The 24,985-nt window shown below is 42.3% G+C and overlaps 2 protein-coding genes and 1 long non-coding RNA gene across 3 annotated transcripts in view; 2 read left to right on the top strand and 1 right to left on the bottom strand.

Annotated features, from left to right (window-relative positions):
- Positions 1-12,107, top strand: part of LOC124001337 — a 38,822-nt gene extending 26,715 nt beyond the window's left edge. The window contains exons 2-3 of the long non-coding RNA XR_006832771.1: positions 7,311-7,517; positions 11,789-12,107. This is a non-coding gene — a long non-coding RNA (uncharacterized LOC124001337). The remainder of the gene's footprint in view (positions 1-7,310; positions 7,518-11,788) is intronic.
- LOC124001333 (deubiquitinase DESI2-like) overlaps positions 1-24,985 on the top strand; it is a 1,147,470-nt gene that overhangs the window by 666,483 nt on the left and 456,002 nt on the right. The gene's annotated exons all lie outside the window — the stretch shown is intronic.
- The window catches only part of atl1 (atlastin GTPase 1), a 63,962-nt gene that overhangs the window by 35,564 nt on the left and 3,413 nt on the right, over positions 1-24,985 (bottom strand). Inside the window, exons 2-9 of the mRNA XM_046308028.1 lie at positions 22,238-22,488; positions 18,741-18,875; positions 11,810-11,914; positions 11,123-11,173; positions 10,886-10,942; positions 7,344-7,436; positions 6,653-6,791; positions 6,142-6,269 (exon numbers count right to left, since the gene is read on the bottom strand). Coding sequence (XP_046163984.1) covers positions 6,142-6,269; positions 6,653-6,791; positions 7,344-7,436; positions 10,886-10,942; positions 11,123-11,173; positions 11,810-11,914; positions 18,741-18,875; positions 22,238-22,488 — 959 coding nt within the window. The remainder of the gene's footprint in view (positions 1-6,141; positions 6,270-6,652; positions 6,792-7,343; positions 7,437-10,885; positions 10,943-11,122; positions 11,174-11,809; positions 11,915-18,740; positions 18,876-22,237; positions 22,489-24,985) is intronic.

The following is a 24,985-nucleotide window of genomic DNA, read 5'->3' as shown; positions in this document are numbered from 1 at the left end:
GATACATACAGTATCATGTAGATATATACAGTATCATGATAGATACATACAGTATCATGTAGATACATACAGTATCATGTAGATACATACAGTATCAGATACATACAGTATCATGTAGAGATACATACAGTATCATGTAGATACATACAGTATCATGTAGATACATACAGTATCATGTAGATATATACAGTATCATGATACATACAGTATCATATAGATGTAGATACATACAGTATCATGTAGATACATACAGTATCATGTAGATACATACAGTATCATGTATAGATACATACAGTATCATGTAGATACATACAGTATCATGTAGATACATACAGTATCATGTAGATACATACAGTATCATGTATATAGATACATACAGTATCATGTAGATACATACAGTATCATGTAGATACATACAGTATCATGTAGATACATACAGTATCATGTAGATACATACAGTATCATGTATGTATCATATAGATACATATCATGTATACATACAGTATCATGTAGATACATACAGTATCATGTAGATATAGACATACAGTATCATATAGATACATACAGTATCATGTAGATATATACAGTATCATGTAGATACATACAGTATCATGTAGATATCATGTAGATACATACAGTATCATGTAGATACATACAGTATCATGTAGATACATACAGTATCATGTAGATACATACAGTATCATGTAGATACAGTATCATGTAGATACATACAGTATCATGTAGATACATACAGTATCATGTAGATACATACAGTATCATGTAGATACATACAGTATCATACAGTATCATGTAGATACATACAGTATCATGTATGTAGATACATACAGTATCATATAGATACATACAGTATCATGTAGATACATACAGTATCATGTAGATACATACGGTATCATGTACATACAGTATCATGATACATACAGTATCATGTAGATACATACAGTATCATATAGATGTAGATACATACAGTATCATGTAGATACATACAGTATCATGTAGATACATACAGTATCATGTATGTAGATACATACAGTATCATGTAGATACATATCAGTATACATACATATAGATGTAGATACATACAGTATCATGTAGATACATACAGTATCATGTAGATATAGATATACAGTATCATGTAGATACATACAGTATCATGTAGATACATACAGTATCATGTAGATACATACAGTATCATGTAGATGTAGATACATACAGTATCATGTAGATATATACAGTATCATGTAGATACATACAGTATCATGTAGATACATACAGTATCATGTAGATACATACAGTATCATGTAGATACAGTATCAGTATCATGTAGATACATACAGTATCATGTAGATACATACAGTATCATGTAGATACATACAGTATCATGTAGATACATACAGTATCCATGTACTGATACATACAGTATCATAGATACATACAGTATCATGTAGATGTAGATACAGTATCATATAGATATATATACAGTATCATATAGTAGATACATACAGTATCATATAGATACTGATACATACAGTATCATATAGTAGATACATACAGTATCATATAGATAGATACATACAGTATCATGTAGATACATACAGTATCATGTAGATAGTATATATAGATACTGATACATACAGTATCATATAGATACATACAGTATCATGTAGATACATACAGTATCATACACATACAGTATCATGTAGATACATACATATCATGTAGATACATACAGTATCATGTAGATACATACAGTATCATGTAGATATAGTATCATGTAGATACATACAGTATCATGTAGATACATACAGTATCATGTAGATACATGTATCATATAGATACATACAGTATCATGTAGATACATACAGTATCATATAGATAGATACATACAGTATCATGTAGATACATACAGTATCATGTAGATATATACAGTATCATGTAGATACATACAGTATCATGTAGATATCATATAGATATAGATACATACAGTATCATGTAGATACATACAGTATCATACATACAGTATCATGATATAGATACATACAGTATCATGTAGATACATACAGTATCATGTAGATACATACATATCATGTAGATATAGATACATACAGTATCATGTAGATATATACATACAGTATCATGTAGATACATACAGTATCATGTAGATACATACAGTATCATGTAGATACATACAGTATCATGTAGATATATACATATCATGTAGATACATACAGTATCATGTAGATACATACAGTATCATGTAGATACATACAGTATCATGTAGATACATACAGTATCATGTAGATAGTATCATGTAGATACAGTATCATGTAGATACATACAGTATCATGTAGATACATATCAGTATCATGTATCATATATACATACAGTATCATGTAGATACATACAGTATCATGTATACATACAGTATCATGATACATACATATACATACAGTATCATGTAGATACATACAGTATCATATAGATGTAGATACATACAGTATCATGTAGATACATACAGTATCATGTAGATAGATACATACAGTATCATGATAGATACATACAGTATCATGTAGATACATACAGTATCATATAGATAGATACATATATCATGTAGATACATACAGTATCATGTATATACAGTATCATATAGATGTAGATACATACAGTATCATGTAGATACATACAGTATCATGTAGATACATACAGTATCATGATGTAGATACATACAGTATCATGTAGATACATACAGTATCATGTAGATACATAGATACATACAGTATCATGTAGATACATACAGTATCATGTAGATACATACAGTATCATGTAGATACATACATATCATGTAGATACATACAGTATCATGTAGATACATACAGTATCATGTAGATACATACAGTATCATGTAGATACATACAGTATCATGTAGATACATACAGTATCATGTAGATACATACAGTATCATGTAGATACATACATGTATCATGTAGATACTACATACAGTATCAGATGTAGATACATACAGTATCATATAGATACTGATACATACAGTATCATGTAGATACTAGATACATACAGTATCATGTAGATACATACAGTATCATATAGATACTGATACATACAGTATCATATAGATCATGTAGATACATACAGTATCATGTAGATACATACAGTATCATGTAGATACATACAGTATCATATAGATAGATACATACAGTATCATGTAGATACATACAGTATCATGTAGATATACATACAGTATCATATACAGTATCATGTAGATACATACAGTATCATGTAGATACATACAGTATCATGTAGATACATACAGTATCATGTAGATACATACAGTATCATATAGATGTAGATACATACAGTATCATGTAGATACATACAGTATCATGTAGATACATACAGTATCATGTAGATACATACAGTATCATGTAGATATAGATACATACAGTATCATGTAGATACATACAGTATCATGTATACATACAGTATCATGATAGATACATACAGTATCATGTAGATACATACAGTATCATGATAGATACATACAGTATCATGTAGATACATACAGTATCATGTAGATACATACAGTATCATGTAGATACATACAGTATCATGTAGATATAGATATACAGTATCATGTAGATACATACAGTATCATGTAGATACATACAGTAGATATATACAGTATCATGTAGATACATACAGTATCATGTAGATACATACAGTATCATGTAGATACATACAGTATCATGTAGATACAGTATATCATATATACATACAGTATCATGTATACAGTACAGTATCATACAGTAGATACATACAGTATCATGTAGATACATACAGTATCATGTAGATGTAGATACATACAGTATCATATAGATATAGATACATACAGTATCATGTAGATATATACAGTATCATGTAGATATACATACAGTATCATGTACATACAGTATCATATAGTAGATACATACAGTATCATATAGATGTAGTATCATGTAGATACATACAGTATCATGTAGATACATACAGTATCATGTAGATACATACAGTATCATGTAGATACATACAGTATCATATAGATACATACAGTATCATGATACATACGGATATCATACAGTATCATGTAGATACATACAGTATCATATAGATGTAGATACATACAGTATCATATCATGTAGATACATACAGTATATGTAGATACATACAGTATCATGTAGATACATACAGTATCATGTAGATACATAGATACATACAGTATCATGTAGATATATACAGTATACATACAGTATCATGTAGATACATACAGTATCATGTAGATACATACAGTATCATGTAGATACATACAGTATCATGTAGATATGTAGATACATACAGTATCATGTAGATACATACAGTATCATGTATCATACAGATCATGTAGATACATACAGTATCATGTAGATACATACAGTATCATGTAGATATATACAGTATCATGTAGATACATACAGTATCATGTAGATACATACAGTATCATGTAGATACATACAGTATCATGTAGATACATACAGTATCATGTAGATACAGTATCATAGATACATACAGTATCATGTAGATACAGTATCATATAGATGTAGATACAGTATCATGTAGATACATACAGTATCATATAGATGTAGATACATACAGTATCATGTAGATACAGTATCATATAGATGTAGATACATACGGTATCATGTAGATACAGTATCATATAGATGTAGATACATACAGTATCATGTAGATACATACAGTATCATGTAGATACATACAGTATCATGTAGATACATACAGTATCATGTAGATACATACAGTATCATGTAGATACATATCAGTATCATACAGTAGATACATGTATCATATAGATATAGATACATACAGTATCATACAGTATAGATACATACAGTATCATGTAGATACATACAGTATCATATAGATACATACAGTATCATGTATCATATAGATATACATACAGTATCATGTAGATACATACAGTATATACAGTATCATGTATAGATATATATACATACAGTATCATGTAGATACATACAGTATCATATAGATACTGATACATACAGTATCATATAGATACATGTAGATACATACAGTATCATATAGATACATACATATCATGTATCATACAGTATCATGTAGATACATACAGTATCATACATACAGTATCATATAGATACATACAGTATCATACATACAGTATCATGTAGATACATACAGTATCATATAGATATATACATACAGTATCATGATAGATACATACAGTATCATATAGTATACATACAGTATCATATAGATACATACAGTATCATGTAGATACATACAGTATCATGATAGATACATACAGTATCATATAGATACATACAGTATCATAGATACATACATACATACAGTATCATGTAGATACATACAGTATCATGTAGATACATACAGTATCATATAGATACATACAGTATCATGTAGATACATACAGTATCATGTAGATACATACAGTATCATATAGATACATACAGTATCATATAGATACATACAGTATCATGTAGATATCATATCATAGTACTGATACATACAGTATCATGTAGATACATACAGTATCATATAGATACTGATACATACAGTATCATATAGATACATACAGTATCATGTAGATACATACAGTATCATATAGATACATACAGTATCATATAGATACATACAGTATCATGTAGATACATACAGTATCATATAGATACATACAGTATCATGTAGATACATACAGTATCATGTAGACATACAGTATCATGTAGATACATACAGTATCATGTAGATACATACAGTATCATATAGATACATACAGTATCATATAGATGTAGATACATACAGTATCATACAGTATCATGTAGGTACATACAGTATCATGTAGGTACATACAGTATCATGTAGGTACATACAGTATCATGTAGGTACATACAGTATCATGTAGATGTAGATACATACAGTATCATGTAGATACATACAGTATCATGTAGATACATACAGTATCATGTAGATATAGATACATACAGTATCATCTCTTCAATCAACATCTCTGTCTCTAACCTTGAAGTACTCCAGCAGGCCTCTGCAGGTGATGTTGCTGCCGTTGATCTCCTTGACATCCAGGTTCCTGGGACTCAGCAGCCACGGGACCAGCACCTGCAGGTTGTTGATGAACTCACGGTCGATCTCTGCACACGGGTTAGGGAGAAGATTGGAAAGGTCGTTATGTATAACAGTAGTGCTGATGACCCTGAGCTGGACGATAACCAACGACCCTCTGCACACGGGTTAGGGAGAAGATTGGAAAGGTCGTTATGTATAACAGTAGTGCTGATGACCCTGAGCTGGACGATAACCAACGACCCTCTGCACACAGGTTAGGGAGAGGAATAGTCGGCCTATAGGAGAAAAAAAACCTACTGGTGTCCTTCTTGTCATGGTGTGACAATTTCATAATTCCTTGAACCTTCTCTATTATATGGAATTTGATCAGACAGTTACCGTATATTTTTTGTAGGAAACAAACTGTGCTGTGTGTGTATTAAGACCGGGTGATCGAGACGTAGTTGACCTTTGAGTCTGCCGTCGAAGTTGGGGTTGGTGGCCACTTTGAGTCCGGGGTGGGGCATCAGGAAGCAGGAGATGTTGGTGAAGCAGGAGTGGATGTGTTTACGAACATTCTGCAGCTCCTCATGCTGGTTCTCAGAGATCTAGAACACAGACACACACAACCACAGACACGTACGGCCACAGACCAACCACAGACAGACACCCATGGGCACACAGACAACCACAGACGCGATACAACCATAGACACGCGTGACCACAGACATGCACAGACACGACCACAGACACACATCAACCACAGACCAACCCCAGAAAGACACACAGACAACCGCAGACAGAGACACAACCACAGACAGAGACACAACCACAGACAGAGACACAACCACAGTTGGTAACAGTGTTGTTACTACTGATGCCGAGGCTGTGAGATCCATTCCTGCAGGGGATCACAGGGATCTGTATGTTTCTTCGGATGAAAACATCTGCTTATATTATTATTATTATTATTATGGTTATGACAAACTGTTTGTCATTCATTGAAACTGAAAGGGATGCTATTTATTCTACATAATTATGTAAGCTGTAATAATAATAATAATAATAATAACAATAATAATATAAGCAGATGAAGAACTTGTTTTTGTTGTTGTTTTTATCTTTAGATGCTCCACGAAAAATCATCTGTGACCTCTGACCTTGAGCCTCTTCTCCAGGAACTTCATGCCTCCTTCCTGTCCATAGCCAAACTCGTAAGGGAAACTCCAATCCCGGACTAGGAATATCATGGACTGAAACGACACACAGGTTCACTAAGTTACCACGCAGTAGGAAGTAAACAGCATGAGCTGATGTACAGTACCTCTAAAAATGTATGTAGAGGTGCACTGACTAACATAGAGTAAAGTGTATCAAAATAAACAAGGCAAGTTCGTGACAGCAAGATGCTACTGTACCGGAGGTGAAACTGCTAGCTTAGTTAGCGGTGGTGCGGCGCTAAATAGCGTTTCAATCGGTGACGTCACTCGCTCTGAGACCTTGAAGTAGCGGTTCCCCTTTGCTCTGCAAGGGTCGTGACTTCTGTGGAGCGATGGGTAACGATGCTTCGAGGGGTGACTGTTGTTGATGTGTGCAGAGGGTCCCTGGTTCACGCCCGGGTATGGGTGAGGGGACAGTCTAAAGTTATACTGTTACACTACCAAAGTAGAGAGGATGTACAGTTCCTTCAGAATGTGTTCACACCCCTCGACTTAAAAATATATATGTTTAAAAGATTAAATTGAGATTGTGTCACTGTCCTGAGAAGAAATAAAAAACAATTTAATCTATTTTGAGGCTGCAACACAACAAAATATGGAATAAGTCAAAGGGGTCTGAATACTTTCTGAAGGCTCTGTAAATAGTGCTCTGGTAAACTGAATTATTTTTTAAATAATTTGTTTTTGTTTAAGTAGGCAAGTCAGTTAAGAATGACAGCCTGGGAACAGTGGGTTAACTGCCTTGTTCAGGGGAACAGTGGGTTAACTGCCTTGTTCAGGGGAACAGTGGGTTAACTGCCTTGTTCAGGGGAACAGTGGATTAACTGCCTTGCCTTGTTCAGGGGAACAGTGGGTTAACTGCCTTGCCTTGTTCAGGGGAACAGTGGGTTAACTGCATTGCCTTGTTCAGGGGAACAGTGGGTTAACTGCCTTGTTCAGGGGAACAGTGGGTTAACTGCCTTGTTCAGGGGAACAGTGGGTTAACTGCCTTGTTCAGGGGAACAGTGGGTTAACTGCCTTGTTCAGGGAACAGTGGGTTAACTGCCTTGTTCAGGGGAACAGTGGGTTAACTGCCTTGTTCAGGGGAACAGTGGGTTAACTGCCTTGTTCAGGGGAACAGTGGGTTAACTGCCTTGTTCAGGGGAACAGTGGGTTAACTGCCTTGTTCAGGGGAACAGTGGGTTAACTGCCTTGTTCAGGGGAACAGTGGGTTAACTGCCTTGTTCAGGGGAACAGTGGGTTAGCTGCCTTGTTCAGGGGAACAGTGGGTTAGCTGCCTTGTTCAGGGGAACAGTGGGTTAGCTGCCTTGTTCAGGGGAACAGTGGGTTAGCTGCCTTGTTCAGGGGAACAGTGGGTTAGCCTTGTTCAGGGGAACTTAGTTCAGGGGAACAGTGGGTTAGCTGCCTTGTTCAGGGGAACAGTGGGTTAACTGCCTTGTTCAGGGGAACAGTGGGTTAACTGCCTTGTTCAGGGGAACAGTGGATTAACTGCCTTGCCTTGTTCAGGGGAACAGTGGGTTAACTGCCTTGCCTTGTTCAGGGGAACAGTGGGTTAACTGCCTTGCCTTGTTCAGGGGAACAGTGGGTTAACTGCCTTGCCTTGTTCAGGGGAACAGTGGGTTAACTGCCTTGCCTTGTTCAGGGGAACAGTGGGTTAACTGCCTTGTTCAGGGGAACAGTGGGTTAACTGCCTTGTTCAGGGGAACAGTGGGTTAACTGCCTTGTTCAGGGGAACAGTGGGTTAACTGCCTTGTTCAGGGGAACAGTGGGTTAACTGCCTTGTTCAGGGGAACAGTGGGTTAACTGCCTTGTTCAGGGGAACAGTGGGTTAACTGCCTTGTTCAGGGAACAGTGGGTTAACTGCCTTGTTCAGGGGAACAGTGGGTTAACTGCCTTGTTCAGGGAACAGTGGGTTAGCTGCCTTGTTCAGGGGAACAGTGGGTTAGCTGCCTTGTTCAGGGGAACAGTGGGTTAGCTGCCTTGTTCAGGGGAACAGTGGGTTAGCTGCCTTGTTCAGGGAACAGTGGGTTAGCTGCCTTGTTCAGGGGAACAGTGGGTTAGCTGCCTTGTTCAGGGGAACAGTGGGTTAGCTGCCTTGTTCAGGGGAACAGTGGGTTAGCTGCCTTGTTCAGGGGAACAGTGGGTTAGCTGCCTTGTTCAGGGGAACAGTGGGTTAGCTGCCTTGTTCAGGGGAACAGTGGGTTAGCTGCCTTGTTCAGGGGAACAGTGGGTTAGCTGCCTTGTTCAGGGAACAGTGGGTTAAGGGGAACAGTGGGTTAGCTGCCTTGTTCAGGGGAACAGTGGGTTAGCTGCCTTGTTCAGGGGAACAGTGGGTTAGCTGCCTTGTTCAGGGGAACAGTGGGTTAGCTGCCTTGTTCAGGGGAACAGTGGGTTAGCTGCCTTGTTCAGGGGAACAGTGGGTTAGCTGCCTTGTTCAGGGGAACAGTGGGTTAGCTGCCTTGTTCAGGGGAACAGTGGGTTAGCTGCCTTGTTCAGGGGAACAGTATAACTTTACGTCTGTACCCTCGCCCATACCCGGGCGCGAACCAGGGACCCTCTGCACACATCGACAACAGTCACCCTCGAAGCATCGTTACCCATCGCTCCACAAAAGCCGCGGCCCTTGCAGAGCAAGGGGAACTACTACTTCAAGGTTTCAGAGCAAGTGACGTAACCGATTGAAACGCTATTTAGCGCGCACCGCTAACTAAGCTAGCCGTTTCACATCCGTTACACTTGTTCAGGGGAACAGTGGGTTAACTGCCTTGTTCAGGGGAACAGTGGGTTAACTGCCTTGTTCAGGGGAACAGTGGGTTAACTGCCTTGTTCAGGGGAACAGTGGGTTAACTGCCTTGTTCAGGGGAACAGTGGGTTAGCTGCCTTGTTCAGGGGCAGAACAACAGGTTTTTTACCTTGTCGCCTCAGGGATTCGATCTAGCAGCCTTTCAGTTACTGGCCCAAAGCTCTAACCACTCTTCTACCTGCCGCCCCAATTAGCCTTGTTAAACCAGCCTGATTGCGTAAGCTCATAATTCTGTTTCACAGCATTCAGCCTGGTTCATAGAGGTAGATAGATGGCATTTCTTTGTATCTGTGTGACAGGATGGGCAGCGCCATTAGGGGAATTCTCCATTTTAAAGTAGTGAATTTCTTCTTCTACTATTTGTATGAGTCAGTAAACAAACTGAAAGGGTGCATACTGCCCCCTGGAGGGTATTGTCTGAACAGGTATAAAGACAAGGTTGGTCATTTACTTCCTCCTGCAGTTATGGAATGTTTGCGTAGGAGTTACATTCATTGGCTGATCTCTCCTGATGTGATTCATAGGAAGTCCCACTCAGTTGATTACTTCAAACGGGTGAAAGTCTTCAATGGCGCTGCCCGTGCTAAAACAGGCGTTTGGGTCACTAGAGATGTCTATCTAAGTCTATGGTTTGGTTGCACAAGGCCAGAACGGAAGAACAGGAAGGGAAATGTCCTACCTGGAATGGCTTGAGGAACGTCTCCTCCATGGCCAGTCTACCATACTCAGTGAACAGCTACAAACAGGAAAAGACAACATCGATCACAATCAGGAATTTAAAAGTCAAGTGAATTTATTGAACATGTTAGGAGAAACAGTTAATTTCTGTGGGGGGGTGTCATCATCTATCTGAATGTCTCCACAGTAAATGACCTCAGTGATACAGTAGGTGATGTAATCAATCCGTCTACTGTACCTGCAAGTGTTGAAGATCATCCTCCTGGACATTCTGGGAGATGTTGTACACCTGGGAAATATAACATAATATATAATAATAATATATAATAATATATAATAATAATACTATATATAATAATAATAACATATAATAATATAATATATAATCATATATAATAATAATAATAATAATATATAATAATAATATATAATAATAATAATAATATATAATAATATAGAATAATAATACTATATATAATAATAATAATAATAACATATAATAATATAATCATATATAATAATAATCATAATAATATAATATATAATAATAATAATATATAATAATAATAATAATATATAATAATAATAATAATAATATATAATAATATAGTAATAATAATATAAAATAATAATAATAATATATCATATAATAATAATATATAATAATAATAATAATAATATATTATAATAATATATAATAATAATAATAATAATATATTATAATAATATATAATAATAATAATAATAATATAACAAGTGTTTGAAAGTTATTACATTTTCTACATTAAAAAAATGTATTCTTTTTTGGGGGGCTAACTAAGGTAATCCTGAATAACAGAGAAGATCTACCCTCGTCAAGGTCTCCAAGAAATGTCATTATTTATGTTCATCCACCCTCCTCAAGGTCTATCAAGAGCTATTGTACCTGCATGGAGCTGATCATGGTGCTCAGTGCGAACACGGTGGCTGAATCCCTCAACGTCGACTGGCTGTCGAACGTGCCCTGAGTATCCATCAGTAGAACAGCCACCTGAGGGACGAGACAGGAGAACGTTAAGTCTTCACTCAACACCGAGTTGCAGTTTCACAGAGCTCGCAGAGGAATTCATAAGGGATATTCTTTAAGAATCAATTGGTGTGAACAGGTAACTGCCAAAATGAAGAACACACACACACACACACACACACACATACACACACACACACACACACACACATACACATACACATACACACATACACATACACATACACACATACACATACACACATACACACATACACATACACACACATATACACATTCATACACACACACACACACAATACACACACATACACATACACACACATACACACACACAAACACACACCGACATAAAGTGGCTTAATAGGGTGATGGGCCACCACAAGTCCCAAGAACCGCTTCAATGCGCCTTGGTATAGATTCTACAAGTGTCTAGAACTCTATAGGAGGAATGCGACACCAATCCTTCAACGAAAGCTGAAATCACATATGGTATACATATTTTCTCATGCTCATCAAACCATTCAGTAACCGCTCGTGGCCATGGGGATGGGGGGCGTTTATCATCCTGAAAGAGACCACTCCCATCTGGATAGAAATGATTCCCCATTGGTTGAAGGGGATCACTCAGAATGGCTGTGTAGGCCTTTTTTTATTGGTGTTTACCTTTGTCCTCTAAGGCGCCGAGTGGACCTTGAACCATGCCAGGAAAATGCAACCCCCCGGCACCATAACAGAGCCACCAGAACCCTCATTTACTCAGGTGTTTCCTTTACTTTGGCAGTTACCTCTACATGTCAATAGAACCGTCTGTATGATACATTAACGTGATGAAAAAACATCTGTAAAGACAAAAATCACAGATTGGGCCTTTAACTGTAGTCATCATATAGAATCTACCCATAGGGCTCTGGTCTAAAGTAGTGTACTAAATAGGGAATAGGGCTCTGGTCTAAAGTAGTGTACTATATAGGGAATAGGGCTCTGGTCTAAAGTAGTGCACTACATAGGGAATAGGGCTCTGGTCTAAAGTAGTGTACTATATAGGGAATAGGGCTCTGGTCTAAAGTAGTGCACTACGTAGGGAATAGGGCTCTGGTCTAAAGTAGTGTACTATGTAGGGAATAGGGCTCTGGTCAAAAGTAGTGCACTATATAGGGTTCTGGTCAAAAGTAGTGCACTATATAGGGCTCTGGTCTAAAGTAGTGCACTACATAGGGAATAGGGCTCTGGTCTAAAGTAGTGCACTATATAGGGAATAGGGCTCTGGTCTATAGTAGTACCACTATATAGGGAATAGGGCTCTGGTCTATAGTAGTGCACTACACTCTGGTCTAATGTAGTACACTATATAGGGAATACCCCCCTGGTCTAAAGTTTTTTTAAAATTTTTATTTCACCTTTATTTAACCAGGTAGGCTAGTTGAGAACAAGTTCTCATTTGCAACTGCGACCTGGCCAAGATAAAGCATAGCAGTGTGAACAGACAACACAGAGTTACACATGGAATAAACAATTAACAAGTCAATAACACAGTAGAAAAAAATGGGCAGTCTATATACAATGTGTGCAAAAGGCATGAGGAGGTAGGCGAATAATACAATTTTGCAGATTAACACTGGAGTGATAAGTGATCAGATGGTCATGTACAGGTAGAGATATTGGTGTGCAAAAGAGCAGAAAAATAAATAAATAAAAACAGTAAAAACAGTATGGGAATGAGGTAGGTGAAAATGGGTGGGCTATTTTCCTATAGACTATGTACAGCTGCAGCGATCGGTTAGCTGCTCGGATAGCTGATGTTTGAAGTTGGTGAGGGAGATAAAAGTCTCCAACTTCAGCGATTTTTGCAATTGTTCCAGTCACAGGCAGCAGAGTACTGGAACGAAAGGCGGCCAAATGATGTGTTGGCTTTAGGGATGATCAGTGAGATACACCTGCTGGAGCGCGTGCTACGGATGGGTGTTGCCATCGTGACCAGTGAACTGAGATAAGGCGGAGCTTTACCTAGCATGGCCTTGTAGATGACCTGGAGCCAGTGGGTCTGGCGACGAATATGTAGTGAGGGCCAGCCGACTAGAGCATACAAGTCGCAGTGGTGGGTGGTATAAGGTGCTTTAGTGACAAAACGGATGGCACTGTGATAGACTGCATCCAGTTTGCTGAGTAGTGTTGGAAGCCATTTTGTAGATGACATCGCCGAAGTCGAGGATCGGTAGGATAGTCAGTTTTACTAGGGTAAGCTTGGCAGCGTGAGTGAAGGAGGCTTTGTTGCGGAATAGAAAGCCGACTCTTGATTTGATTTTCGATTGGAGATGTTTGATGTGGGTCTGGAAGGAGAGTTTGCAGTCTAGCCAGACACCTAGGTACTTATAGATGTCCACATATTCAAGGTCGGAACCATCCAGGGTGGTGATGCTAGTCGGGCATGCGGGTGCAGGCAGCGATCGGTTGAAAAGCATGCATTTGGTTTTACTAGCGTTTAAGTGCAGTTGGAGGCCACGGAAGGAGTGTTGTATGGCATTGAAGCTCGATTGGAGGTTAGATAGCACAGTGTCCAATGACGGGTTCAAGTGTATACAATGGTGTCGTCTGCGTAGAGGTGGATCAGGGAATCGCCCGCAGCAAGAGCAACATCATTGATATACACAGAGAAAAGAGTCGGCCCGAGAATTGAACCCTGTGGCACCCCCATAGAGACTGCCAGAGGACCGGACAGCATGCCCTCCGATTTGACACACTGAACTCTGTCTGCAAAGTAATTGGTGAACCAGGCAAGGCAGTCATCCGAAAACCGAGGCTGTTGAGTCTGCCGATAAGAATATGGTGATTGACAGAGTCGAAAGCCTTGGCGAGGTCGATGAAGACGGCTGCACAGTACTGTCTTTTATCGATGGCGGTTATGATATCGTTTAGTACCTTGAGTGTGGCTGAGGTGCACCCGTGACCGGCTCGAAACCAGATTGCACAGCGGAGAAGGTACGGTGGGATTCGAGATGGTCAGTGACCTGTTTGTTGACTTGGATTTCGAATACCTTAGATAGGCAGGGCAGGATGGATATAGGTCTGTAACAGTTTGGGTCCAGGGTGTCTCCCCTTTGAAGAGGGGGATGACTGCGGCAGCTTTCAATCCTTGGGGATCTCAGACGATATGAAAGAGAGGTTGAACAGGCTGGTAAATAGGGGTTGCGACAATGGCGGCAGATAGTTTCAGAAATAGCGGGTCCAGATTGTCAAGCCCAGCTGATTTGTACGGGTCCAGGTTTTGCAGCTCTTTCAGAACATCTGCTATCTGGATTTGGGTAAAGGAGAACCTGGAGAGGCTTGGGTGAGGAGCTACGGGGGGGGCGGAGCTGTTGGCCGAGGTTGGAGTAGCCAGGCAGGAAGGCATGGCCAGCCGTTGAGAAGTGCTTATTGAAGTTTTCGATAATCATGGATTTATCGGTGGAGACCGTGTTTCCTAGCCTCAGTGCAGTGGGCAGCTGGGAGGAGGTGCTCTTGTTCTCCATGGACTTCAGTGTCCCAGAACTTTTTGGAGTTGGAGCTACAGGATGCAAACTTCTGCCTGAAGAAGCTGGCCTTAGCTTTCCTGACTGACTGCGTGTATTGGTTCCTGACTTCCCTGAACAGTTGCATATCACGGGGCTATTCGATGCTATTGCAGTCCGCCACAGGATGTTTTTGTGCTGGTCGAGGGCAGTCAGGTCTGGAGTGAACCAAGGGCTGTATCTGTTCTTGGTTCTGCATTTTTTGAACGGAGCATGCTTATCTAAAATGGTGAGGAAGTTACTTTTAAAGAATGACCATGCATCCTCAACTGACGGGATGAGGTCAATGTCCTTCCAGGATACCCGGGCCAGGTCGATTAGAAAGGCCTGCTCACAGAAGTGTTTTAGGGAGCGTTTGACAGTGATGAGGGGTGGTCGTTTGACTGCGGCTCCGTGGCAGATACAGGCGATGAGGCAGTGATCGCTGAGATCCTGGTTGAAGACAGCAGAGGTATATTTGGAGGGCCAGTTGGTCAGGATGACGTCTATGAGGGTGCCCTTGTTTACAGAGTTAGGGTTGTACCTGGTGGGTTCCTTGATGATTTGAGTGAGATTGAGGGCATCTAGCTTAGATTGTAGGACTGCCGGGGTGTTAAGCATATCCCAGTTTAGGTCACCTAACAGAACGAACTCTGAAGCTAGATGGGGGGCGATCAATTCACAAATGGTGTCCAGGGCACAGCTGGGAGCTGAGGGGGGTCGGTAGCAGGCGGCAACAGTGAGAGACTTGTTTCTGGAGAGAGTAATTTTCAAAATTAGTAGTTCAAACTGTTTGGGTATGGACCTGGAAAGTATGACATTACTTTGCAGGCTATCTCTGCAGTAGACTGCGACTCCGCCCCCTTTGGCAGTTCTATCTTGACGGAAGATGTTATAGTTTGGTATGGAAATCTCTGAATTTTTGGTGGCCTTCCTGAGCCAGGATTCAGACACAGCAAGGACATCAGGGTTAGCAGAGTGTGCTAAAGCAGTGAGTAAAACAAACTTAGGGAGGAGGCTTCTGATGTTGACATGCATAAAACCAAGACTTTTTCGATCACAGAAGTCAACAAATGAGGGTACCTGGGGACATGCGGGGCCTGGGTTTACCTCCACATCACCCGCGGAACAGAGAAGGAGTAGTATGAGGGTACGGCTAAAGGCTATCAAAACTGGTCGCCTAGAGCGTTGGGGGCAGAGGATAAGAGGAGCAGGTTTCTGGGCATGGTAGAATATATTCAGGGCATAATGCGCAGACAGGGGTATGGTGGGGTGCGGGTACTGGGTGATGATGAGAGAGGTTGTATTTCTGGACATGCTGGTTGTAATGGGTGATGTCACCGCATGTGTGGGGGGTGGGACAAGGGAGGTAACAGGGGTATGCAGAGTGGATCTAGGGGCTCCATTGTGAACTAAAACAATGATAACTAACCTGAACAACAGTATACAAGGCATATTGACATTTGAGAGAGACATACAGCGAGGCATACAGTAGTCACAGGTGTAGAATTGAGAAAGCTAGCTAAAAACAGTGGGCGAGGCTAATCAGCTAGCACAACAAACAGCAGGTAAAATGGCGTTGACTAGGCAACTGGGCCGACAGATAAAACAAACAAGCAGAGTGGAGTACCGTGATTAATGGACAGTCCAGTGTGCGTCAGCTATGTAGCCAAGTGATCAGAGTCCAGGGGGCAGCGGTGGATAGGCAGGGAAGCTGGACTGGCGAGTGGTATCCAGGTTTTTTTTTTTTTTAAACTAACAATGACTAAATAGCTTGTAGCTAGTTAGCTGGTTAGCGTCTGGAGGTTCTTGAGTGTGTCATAAAAATAAAATAAAAATTAAAAGTAACAGCGATTCCGTACCACAGTGGGTGAGGCAGGTTTCCGGAAGGTATAAACAAAAAATAAAAATCAAAAAGAGATAGAAAGTAAATGGGTTCAGAGTGTTTGGGATGCAGTGATTCAGATGGTTAGCAGGCCTGTGCTAACAAGCTAACAGTTCGTAGGCCCGGGCTAGACAAGCTAGCCGTTAGCAGGCCGAATTAGCAAGCAGGGAGATAGCGAGGGCTAGAGAGTTAACCTTTGGGGGGACGTCGCGATGGGGTGAGTCTGTTTATTCCTCTTCATGCGGTGACATCGACAGACCGGTCGTGGGCCCGGGTAATTGTAGCCCAGGAGTATGCTACAGGTGCTCTAGTACGCTAGGTGAGCTGGAGACACAGCGTTTCAGAAAGCTTGCGGGCCTTGGCCGGCAGATGGATCTTTGGCGATGTCGCAACGAAAAAGCCTGTTGAAACCACCTCGGACGATTATGTCGGCGGACCAGTCGTGATGGATCGGCGGGGCTCCGTGTCGGCAGTAAAGGGTCCAGGCCAATTGGCAAAAGAGGTATTGTTGGGCCTCTTCGACTAGTCGGGAGATGGGCTTAGCTCGAGGCTAGCTCAAGGCTAATTGGTGCTTGTTTTGGGACAGAGACGTTAGCCAGGAGTAGCCACTCGGATTGCAGCTAGCTAGTTGCGATGATCCGGTGTAAAGGTTCAGAGCTTGCGGTAGGAATCCGGAGAAAAAGCAGTCTGATGTGCTCTGGGTTGATGTCGCGCTGGTGTCCTAGTTAGCTTTGAAGACCGCTAGCAATGGCTAACTGAGTACTAGCTAGTAGCTAGTTAGCTGGCTAGCTTCTGATGGGGGTTCCGGTTCTTAAGTAAAGTATAGAAAAAGCAGATCCGTACCACATTGGGTGATGCGGGTTGCAGGAGAGTATATTCAGCTCTAGTTGGAAAGTGAGATTAAAATATGTACGAAATATATACAGAAAAAAACGAAGAAAACTATATTTACACTAGACAGGACTAAACACACGTCCGACTGCTACGCCATCTTGGAAATGTCGTAGTGCACTACATAGGGAATAGGGCTCTGGTCTAAAGTAGTGCACTATATAGGGAATAGGGCTCTGGTCTAAAGTAGTGCACTATATAGGGAATAGGGCTCTGGTCTAAAGTAGTGCACTATATAGGGAATAGGGCTCTGGTCTAAAGTAGTGCACTATATAGGGAATAGGGCTCTGGTCTAAAGTAGTGTACTATATAGGGAATAGGGCTCTGGTCTAAAGTAGTGCACTATATAGGAAATAGGGCTCTGGTCTAAAGTAGTGCACTATATAGGGAATATGGCTCTGGTCTAAAGTAGTGCACTATATAGGGAATAGGGCTCTGGTCAAAAGTAGGGCAAGGTGTAGAGAATAGGGTGCCATTTGGTACACAACCAAACAGTGACAACAGGTCAAAGGTCAGGCTCTGGTACCTTGCGTCCATCTGGCTTGTCCACCAGAAAGACTTCGCTCCAGATCTGAATCCCTGTGGTCTCTCTCTCAGATCCACCCCTCCAGGAGAACCCAGTCAGAGGCTCCTCTGCCTCCCCCAGCCACTCTTCAGATGCCTGGGGACACAGATATAGACCAGCATGAGTCAATACGTAGATACAGGCCAGCCAATGATATAGACCAGCATGAGTCAATACGTAGATACAGGCCAGCCAATGATATAGACCAGCATGAGTCAATACATGGATACAGGCCAGACAATGATATAGACCAGCATGAGACAATACATAGATACAGGCCAGCCAATGATATAGACCAGCATGAGTCAATACATAGATTCAGGCCAGCCAATGATATATACACACAGATGAGTGAATTCAGAGACAAAATGCAGGGAAACACAGCACAGTTAAATGCTTCTGGGAACGCACCAATAATCACACATCATCCGATAATCTTAATCATCACATTATGTCACTGCAGGACGCTGATGGGAAGTTTACAGCATGTCGCTTTCATGCTGAGAGTTGGGTCCTAACCAGGTCAAAGGGACTCGAACCCATGCCAGTCCCAAAAGCCAAGTATGACTGCTGGATCAAAGGGACACGAACCCATGCCAGTCCCAAAAGCCAAGTATGACTGCTGGATCAAAGGGACACGAACCCATGCCAGTCCCAAAAAGCCAAGTATTACTGCTGGATCAAAGGGACACGAACCCATGCCAGTCCCAAAAGCCAAGTATGACTGCTGGATCAAAGGGACACGAACCCATGCCAGTCCCAAAAGCCAAGTATGACTGCTGGATCAAAGGGACACGAACCCATGCCAGTCCCAAAAGCCAAGTATGACTGCTGGATCAAAGGGACACGAACCCATGCCAGTCCCAAAAGCCAAGTATGACTGCTGGATCAAAGGGACACGAACCCATGCCAGTCCCAAAAGCCAAGTATGACTGCTGGATCAAAGGGACACGAACCCATGCCAGTCCCAAAAGCCAAGTATGACTGCTGGATCAAAGGGACACGAACCCATGCCAGTCCCAAAAGCCAAGTATGACTGCTGGATCAAAGGGACACGAACCCATGCCAGTCCCAAAAGCCAAGTATGACTGCTGGATCAAAGGGACACGAACCCATGCCAGTCCCAAAAGCCAAGTATGACTGCTGGATCAAAGGGACACGAACCCATGCCAGTCCCAAAAGCCAAGTATGACTGCTGGATCAAAGGGACACGAACCCATGCCAGTCCCAAAAGCCAAGTATGACTGCTGGATCAAAGGGACACGAACCCATGCCAGTCCCAAAAGCCAAGTATGACTGCTGGATCAAAGGGACACGAACCCATGCCAGTCCCAAAAGCCAAGTATGACTGCTGGATCAAAGGGACACGAACCCATGCCAGTCCCAAAAGCCAAGTATGACTGCTGGATCAAAGGGACACGAACCCATGCCAGTCCCAAAAGCCAAGTATGACTGCTGGATCAAAGGGACACGAACCCATGCCAGTCCCAAAAGCCAAGTATGACTGCTGGATCAAAGGGACACGAACCCATGCCAGTCATGACATCACTGTGTTCTCTGAACAATAACACTTCCTGTATCTCCAGCACTGGGTCTGGAGCTGAGAACCACTATCTCACAAATACATGTGACCCTCCCAAACGTTTAAGCCAGCTGCACCACCCAAACAGCTGCCTTCTACTCTCCGTTTATCATATATGCATAGTCACTTTAACGAAACATTCATGTAGATACTACCTCAATTGGGCCGATCAACCAGTGCTCCCGCACATTGGCTAACCGGGCTATCTGCATTGTGTCCCACCACCCGCCAACCCCTCTTTTTACGCTGCTGCTACTCTCTGTTCATCATTTATGCATAGTCACTTTAACCATATCTACATACTACCTCAATCAGCCTGACTAACCAGTGTCTGTATGTAGCCTCTCTACTATATATAGCCTCACTACTGTATATAGCCTCACTACTGTATATAGCCTCTCTACTGTATATAGCCTCTCCTGTATATAGCCCCTCTACTGTATATAGCCTCTCTACTGTATATAGCCCCTCTACTGTATATAGCCTCACTACTGTATATAGCCTCACTACTGTATATAGCCTCTCTACTGTATATAGCCTCTCTACTGTATATAGCACCCCTACTGTATATAGCCTCTCGACTGTATATAGCCTCGCTACTGTATATAGACCCTCTACTGTATATAGCCTCTCTACTGTATATAGCCTCTACTGTATATAGCCTCGCTACTGTATATAGCCTCGCTACTGTATATAGCCTCGCTACTGTATATAGACCCTCTACTGTATATAGACCCTCTACTGTATATAGCCTCTCTACTGTATATAGCCTCTCTACTGTATATAGCCTCTCTACTGTATATAGCCTCTCTACTGTATATAGACCCTCTGCTGTATATGGCATATCTACTGTATATAGCCTCGCTACTGTATATAGCCTCTCTACTGTATATAGACCCTCTACTGTATATAGACCCTCTGCTGTATATAGCCTCTCTGCTGTATATAGCCTCTACTGTATATAGCCTCTACTGTATATAGCCTGTCTACTGTATATAGCCTGTCTACTGTATATAGCCTGTCTACTGTATATAGCCTGTCTACTGTATATAGCCTCTACTGTATATAGCCCCTCTACTGTATATAGCCCCTCTACTGTATATAGCCCCTCTACTGTATATAGCCCCTCTACTGTATATAGCCTCTACTGTATATAGCCTCTCTACTGTAGCCTCTACTGTATATAGCCTCGCTACTGTATATAGCCTCGCTACTGTATATAGCCTCGCTACTGTATATAGCCTCGCTACTGTATATAGCCTCGCTACTGTATATAGCCTCTCTACTGTATATAGCCTCTCTACTGTATATAGCCTCTCTACTGTATATAGCCTCACTACTGTATATAGCCTCTCTACTGTATATAGCCTCTCTACTGTATATAGCCTCTCTACTGTATATAGCCCTCTATTGTATATAGCCCCTCTACTGTATATAGCCTCTCTACTGTATGTAGCCCCTCTACTGTATGTAGCCCCTCTACTGTATGTAGCCCCTCTACTGTATGTAGCCTCTCTACTGTATGTAGCCTCTCTACTGTATGTAGCCTCTCTACTGTATATAGCCTCTCTACTGTATATAGCCTCTCTATTGTATATAGCCTCTCTACTGTATATAGCCCCTCTACTGTATGTAGCCTGTCTTTTTACTGTTGTTTTATTTCTTTACCTACCTATTGTTCACCTAATATATTTTTTTGCACTATTGGTTAGAGCCTGTAAGTCAGCATTTCTCTGTAAGGTCTACAGCAATTGTATTCAGCGCACGTGACAAATACACTTTGATTTGATCATTTGGCAGCGTGGGTGGAGACATTTCAACCTGGAGTGAGGTTACCAATCCCCATCATTTACACAAGCATGACCTTTGAACTCACCTGGCTGTACATGTAACGCAGCATGAAGTCCATGAGGAATGACTTGCCCTTGCGGAACGCCCCAGCCACAGATATGGCCACTACTTCCCTGTTCTGGACCTCTTCGGCCAATAGGATTCGGCTCAGCGCTGCCTCGTCCAACTCGAAGGTGTGGTCGTCCTTGACAACCAGCACCTGGATGGGCCGCGCACTTCCATCAGGCTCCTCCTCCTCTGAGCTCCAGTCGTAGGTGGCTTTGTCTGTGAAGGACCCTGTCACATGATGGGGGATGTCACATGATGTGGGATGTCACATGATGGGGGAGGGAATGTAAAAATGAAAGATTATTGCACATCCTATGTTTGTTACGTTCCCATGTGCAGCTGAAATGGCTGTCTATTCCCTGTGTAATGAACAACTCTTGACCAGAGCCCGACTGACTGTGGTGTCATTTAGGATGCTCTGGTCAGCTGTTGTGCCCTGTCACACCCTGATCTGCTTCACCTGTCTTTGTGATTGTCTCCACCCCCCTCCAGGTATCGCCCATCTTCCCCATTACCCCCTGTGTATTTATACCTGTGTTCTCTGTTTGTCTGTTGCCAGTTCATTTTGTTTGTCAAGTCAACCCGCGTTTTTTGTCTCAACGCCTGCTGCTCCCGAGTCTTGCTTTTTCCTCGCCGTCATGGTTTTGGGGCCTTGCCTGTCCTGTCTCTGAGCCCGCTTGCCTGACCACTCTGCCTGTCCTGTCTCTGAGCCCGCTTGCCTGACCACTCTGCCTGTCCTGTCTCTGAGCCCGCTTGCCTGACCACTCTGCCTGTCCTGTCTCTGAACCGGCTTGCCTGACCACTCTGCCTGTCCTGTCTCTGAGCCGGCTTGCCTGACCACTCTGCCTGTCCTGTCTCTGAGCCCGCTTGCCTGACCACTCTGCCTGTCCTGTCTCTGAGCCCGCTTGCCTGACCACTCTGCCTGTCCTGTCTCTGAGCCCGCTTGCCTGACCACTCTGCCTGTCCTGTCTCTGAGCCCGCTTGCCTGATCACTCTGCCTGTCCTGTCTCTGAGCCCACTTGCCTGATCACTCTGCCTGTCCTGTCTCTGAGCCCGCTTGCCTGACCACTCTGCCTGTCCTGTCTCTGAGCCCGCTTGCCTGACCACTCTGCCTGCCCCTGAGCCTGCCTGCCGTCCTGAACCTTTCCCCCTACTACTCTAGTTCTCGACCCCTACCTGCCTTGAACTGACGGTTTCCTGCCCCCCCCCCCGTTGCCATCACAAACATTGTTACTCTGACCCAGCCTGCATCTGGGTCGCACCTTCAAAACCTGATAGTGCCCTGCAGGAAAAAGGATGCCATTTCTGACACAACTGCACAATCTATAATACCCCCAGTTATCGATTGACCAATCAACATTAGGCACCCGGTGCCTTCCTGTGAGGTATAGGGGAAATGGGGAAACACGTTATATCCTATGAACAGAGAAAGAAGAAGCTGCAAAGAGGTAGCCAATCAAAAGAGTACAAAATGGATCAATTTGATACTTTACAGACATACAGTCTAATTTAATTTTTATCTGATTTACAGCAGGAAACTCAACCCAAACAATACACCATTCACAGTATACTGTGTGCGAATGTAATTCAAATACGGAAATGACCCCTTTTAGTAATGACAGGCCGTGTTAGAGGCTTGTTAATACCATAATAGCTGTCTATCCAGTGTGGTTAACACATCGAGATCATCTCAGCCCATATAGTTTGTTTCCCCAAAAGGCACCCTCTTCCTTACATCGTACACTACATTTGACCAGAGCCCCATGTGCCTTGGTCACAAGTAGTGTACTACAGAGGGAATATAGTGCTATTTAGGATGTAAACCCTTGTGCATTTGGACTGGGGGAGAGAGAGAGAGAGAGAGAAGCTTTACTTTCCGGGAAGGCAGTGACTCAGTCTGCCTACAATCTGCCTGCCTCTCCATAGTCTCTAGAGGCCCGCTTCTCCACAGTCTCCAATCTGCCTGCCTCTCCATAGTCTCTAGAGGCCCGCTTCTCCACAGTTTCCAATCTGCCTGCTTCTCCACAGTCTCCAATCTGCCTGTCTCTCCACAGTCTCCAATCTGCCTGTCTCTCCAGTCTCCAACCTGCCTGTCTCTCCACAGTCTCCAATTTGCCTGTCTCTCCACAGTCTCCAATCTGCCTGCCTCTCCACAGTCTCCAACCTGCCTGTCTCTCCACAGTCTCCAACCTGCCTGTCTCTCCACAGTCTCCAACCTGCCTGCCTCTCCACAGTCTCCAACCTGCCTGCCTCTCCACAGTCTCCAACCTGCCTGCCTCTCCACAGTCTCCAATCTGCCTGCCTCTCCACAGTCTCCAATCTGCCTGCCTCTCCACAGTCTCCAACCTGCCTGTCTATCCACAGTCTCCAATCTGCCTGCCTCTCCACAGTCTCCAATCTGCCTGCCTCTCCACAGTCTCCAACCTGCCTGTCTCTCCACAGTCTCCAACCTGCCTGTCTCTCCACAGTCTCCAACCTGCCTGTCTCTCCACAGTCTCGAACCTGCCTGCCTCTCCACAGTCTCGAACCTGCCTGCCTCTCTACAGTCTCCAATCTGCCTGTCTCTCCACAGTCTCGAACCTGCCTGCCTCTCCACAGTCTCCATTTTGCCTGCCTCTCCACAGTCTCCAGAGGCCTGGTGGTTATGTAGGCTGCAAAATCCTAGCTAGTCTAGTGTACTAACAGGGAGAAGATTGAGGGACATAGAGTCACGGTACGGTGTTGG

Source organism: Oncorhynchus gorbuscha, linkage group LG17, assembly GCF_021184085.1.
Source record: "Oncorhynchus gorbuscha isolate QuinsamMale2020 ecotype Even-year linkage group LG17, OgorEven_v1.0, whole genome shotgun sequence".
In the NCBI taxonomy this organism is placed as follows: domain Eukaryota; kingdom Metazoa; phylum Chordata; class Actinopteri; order Salmoniformes; family Salmonidae; genus Oncorhynchus; species Oncorhynchus gorbuscha.
The sequence above is the reverse complement of the archived record's forward strand: the minus strand, read 5'-3'. Positions and strand labels throughout refer to the sequence as shown.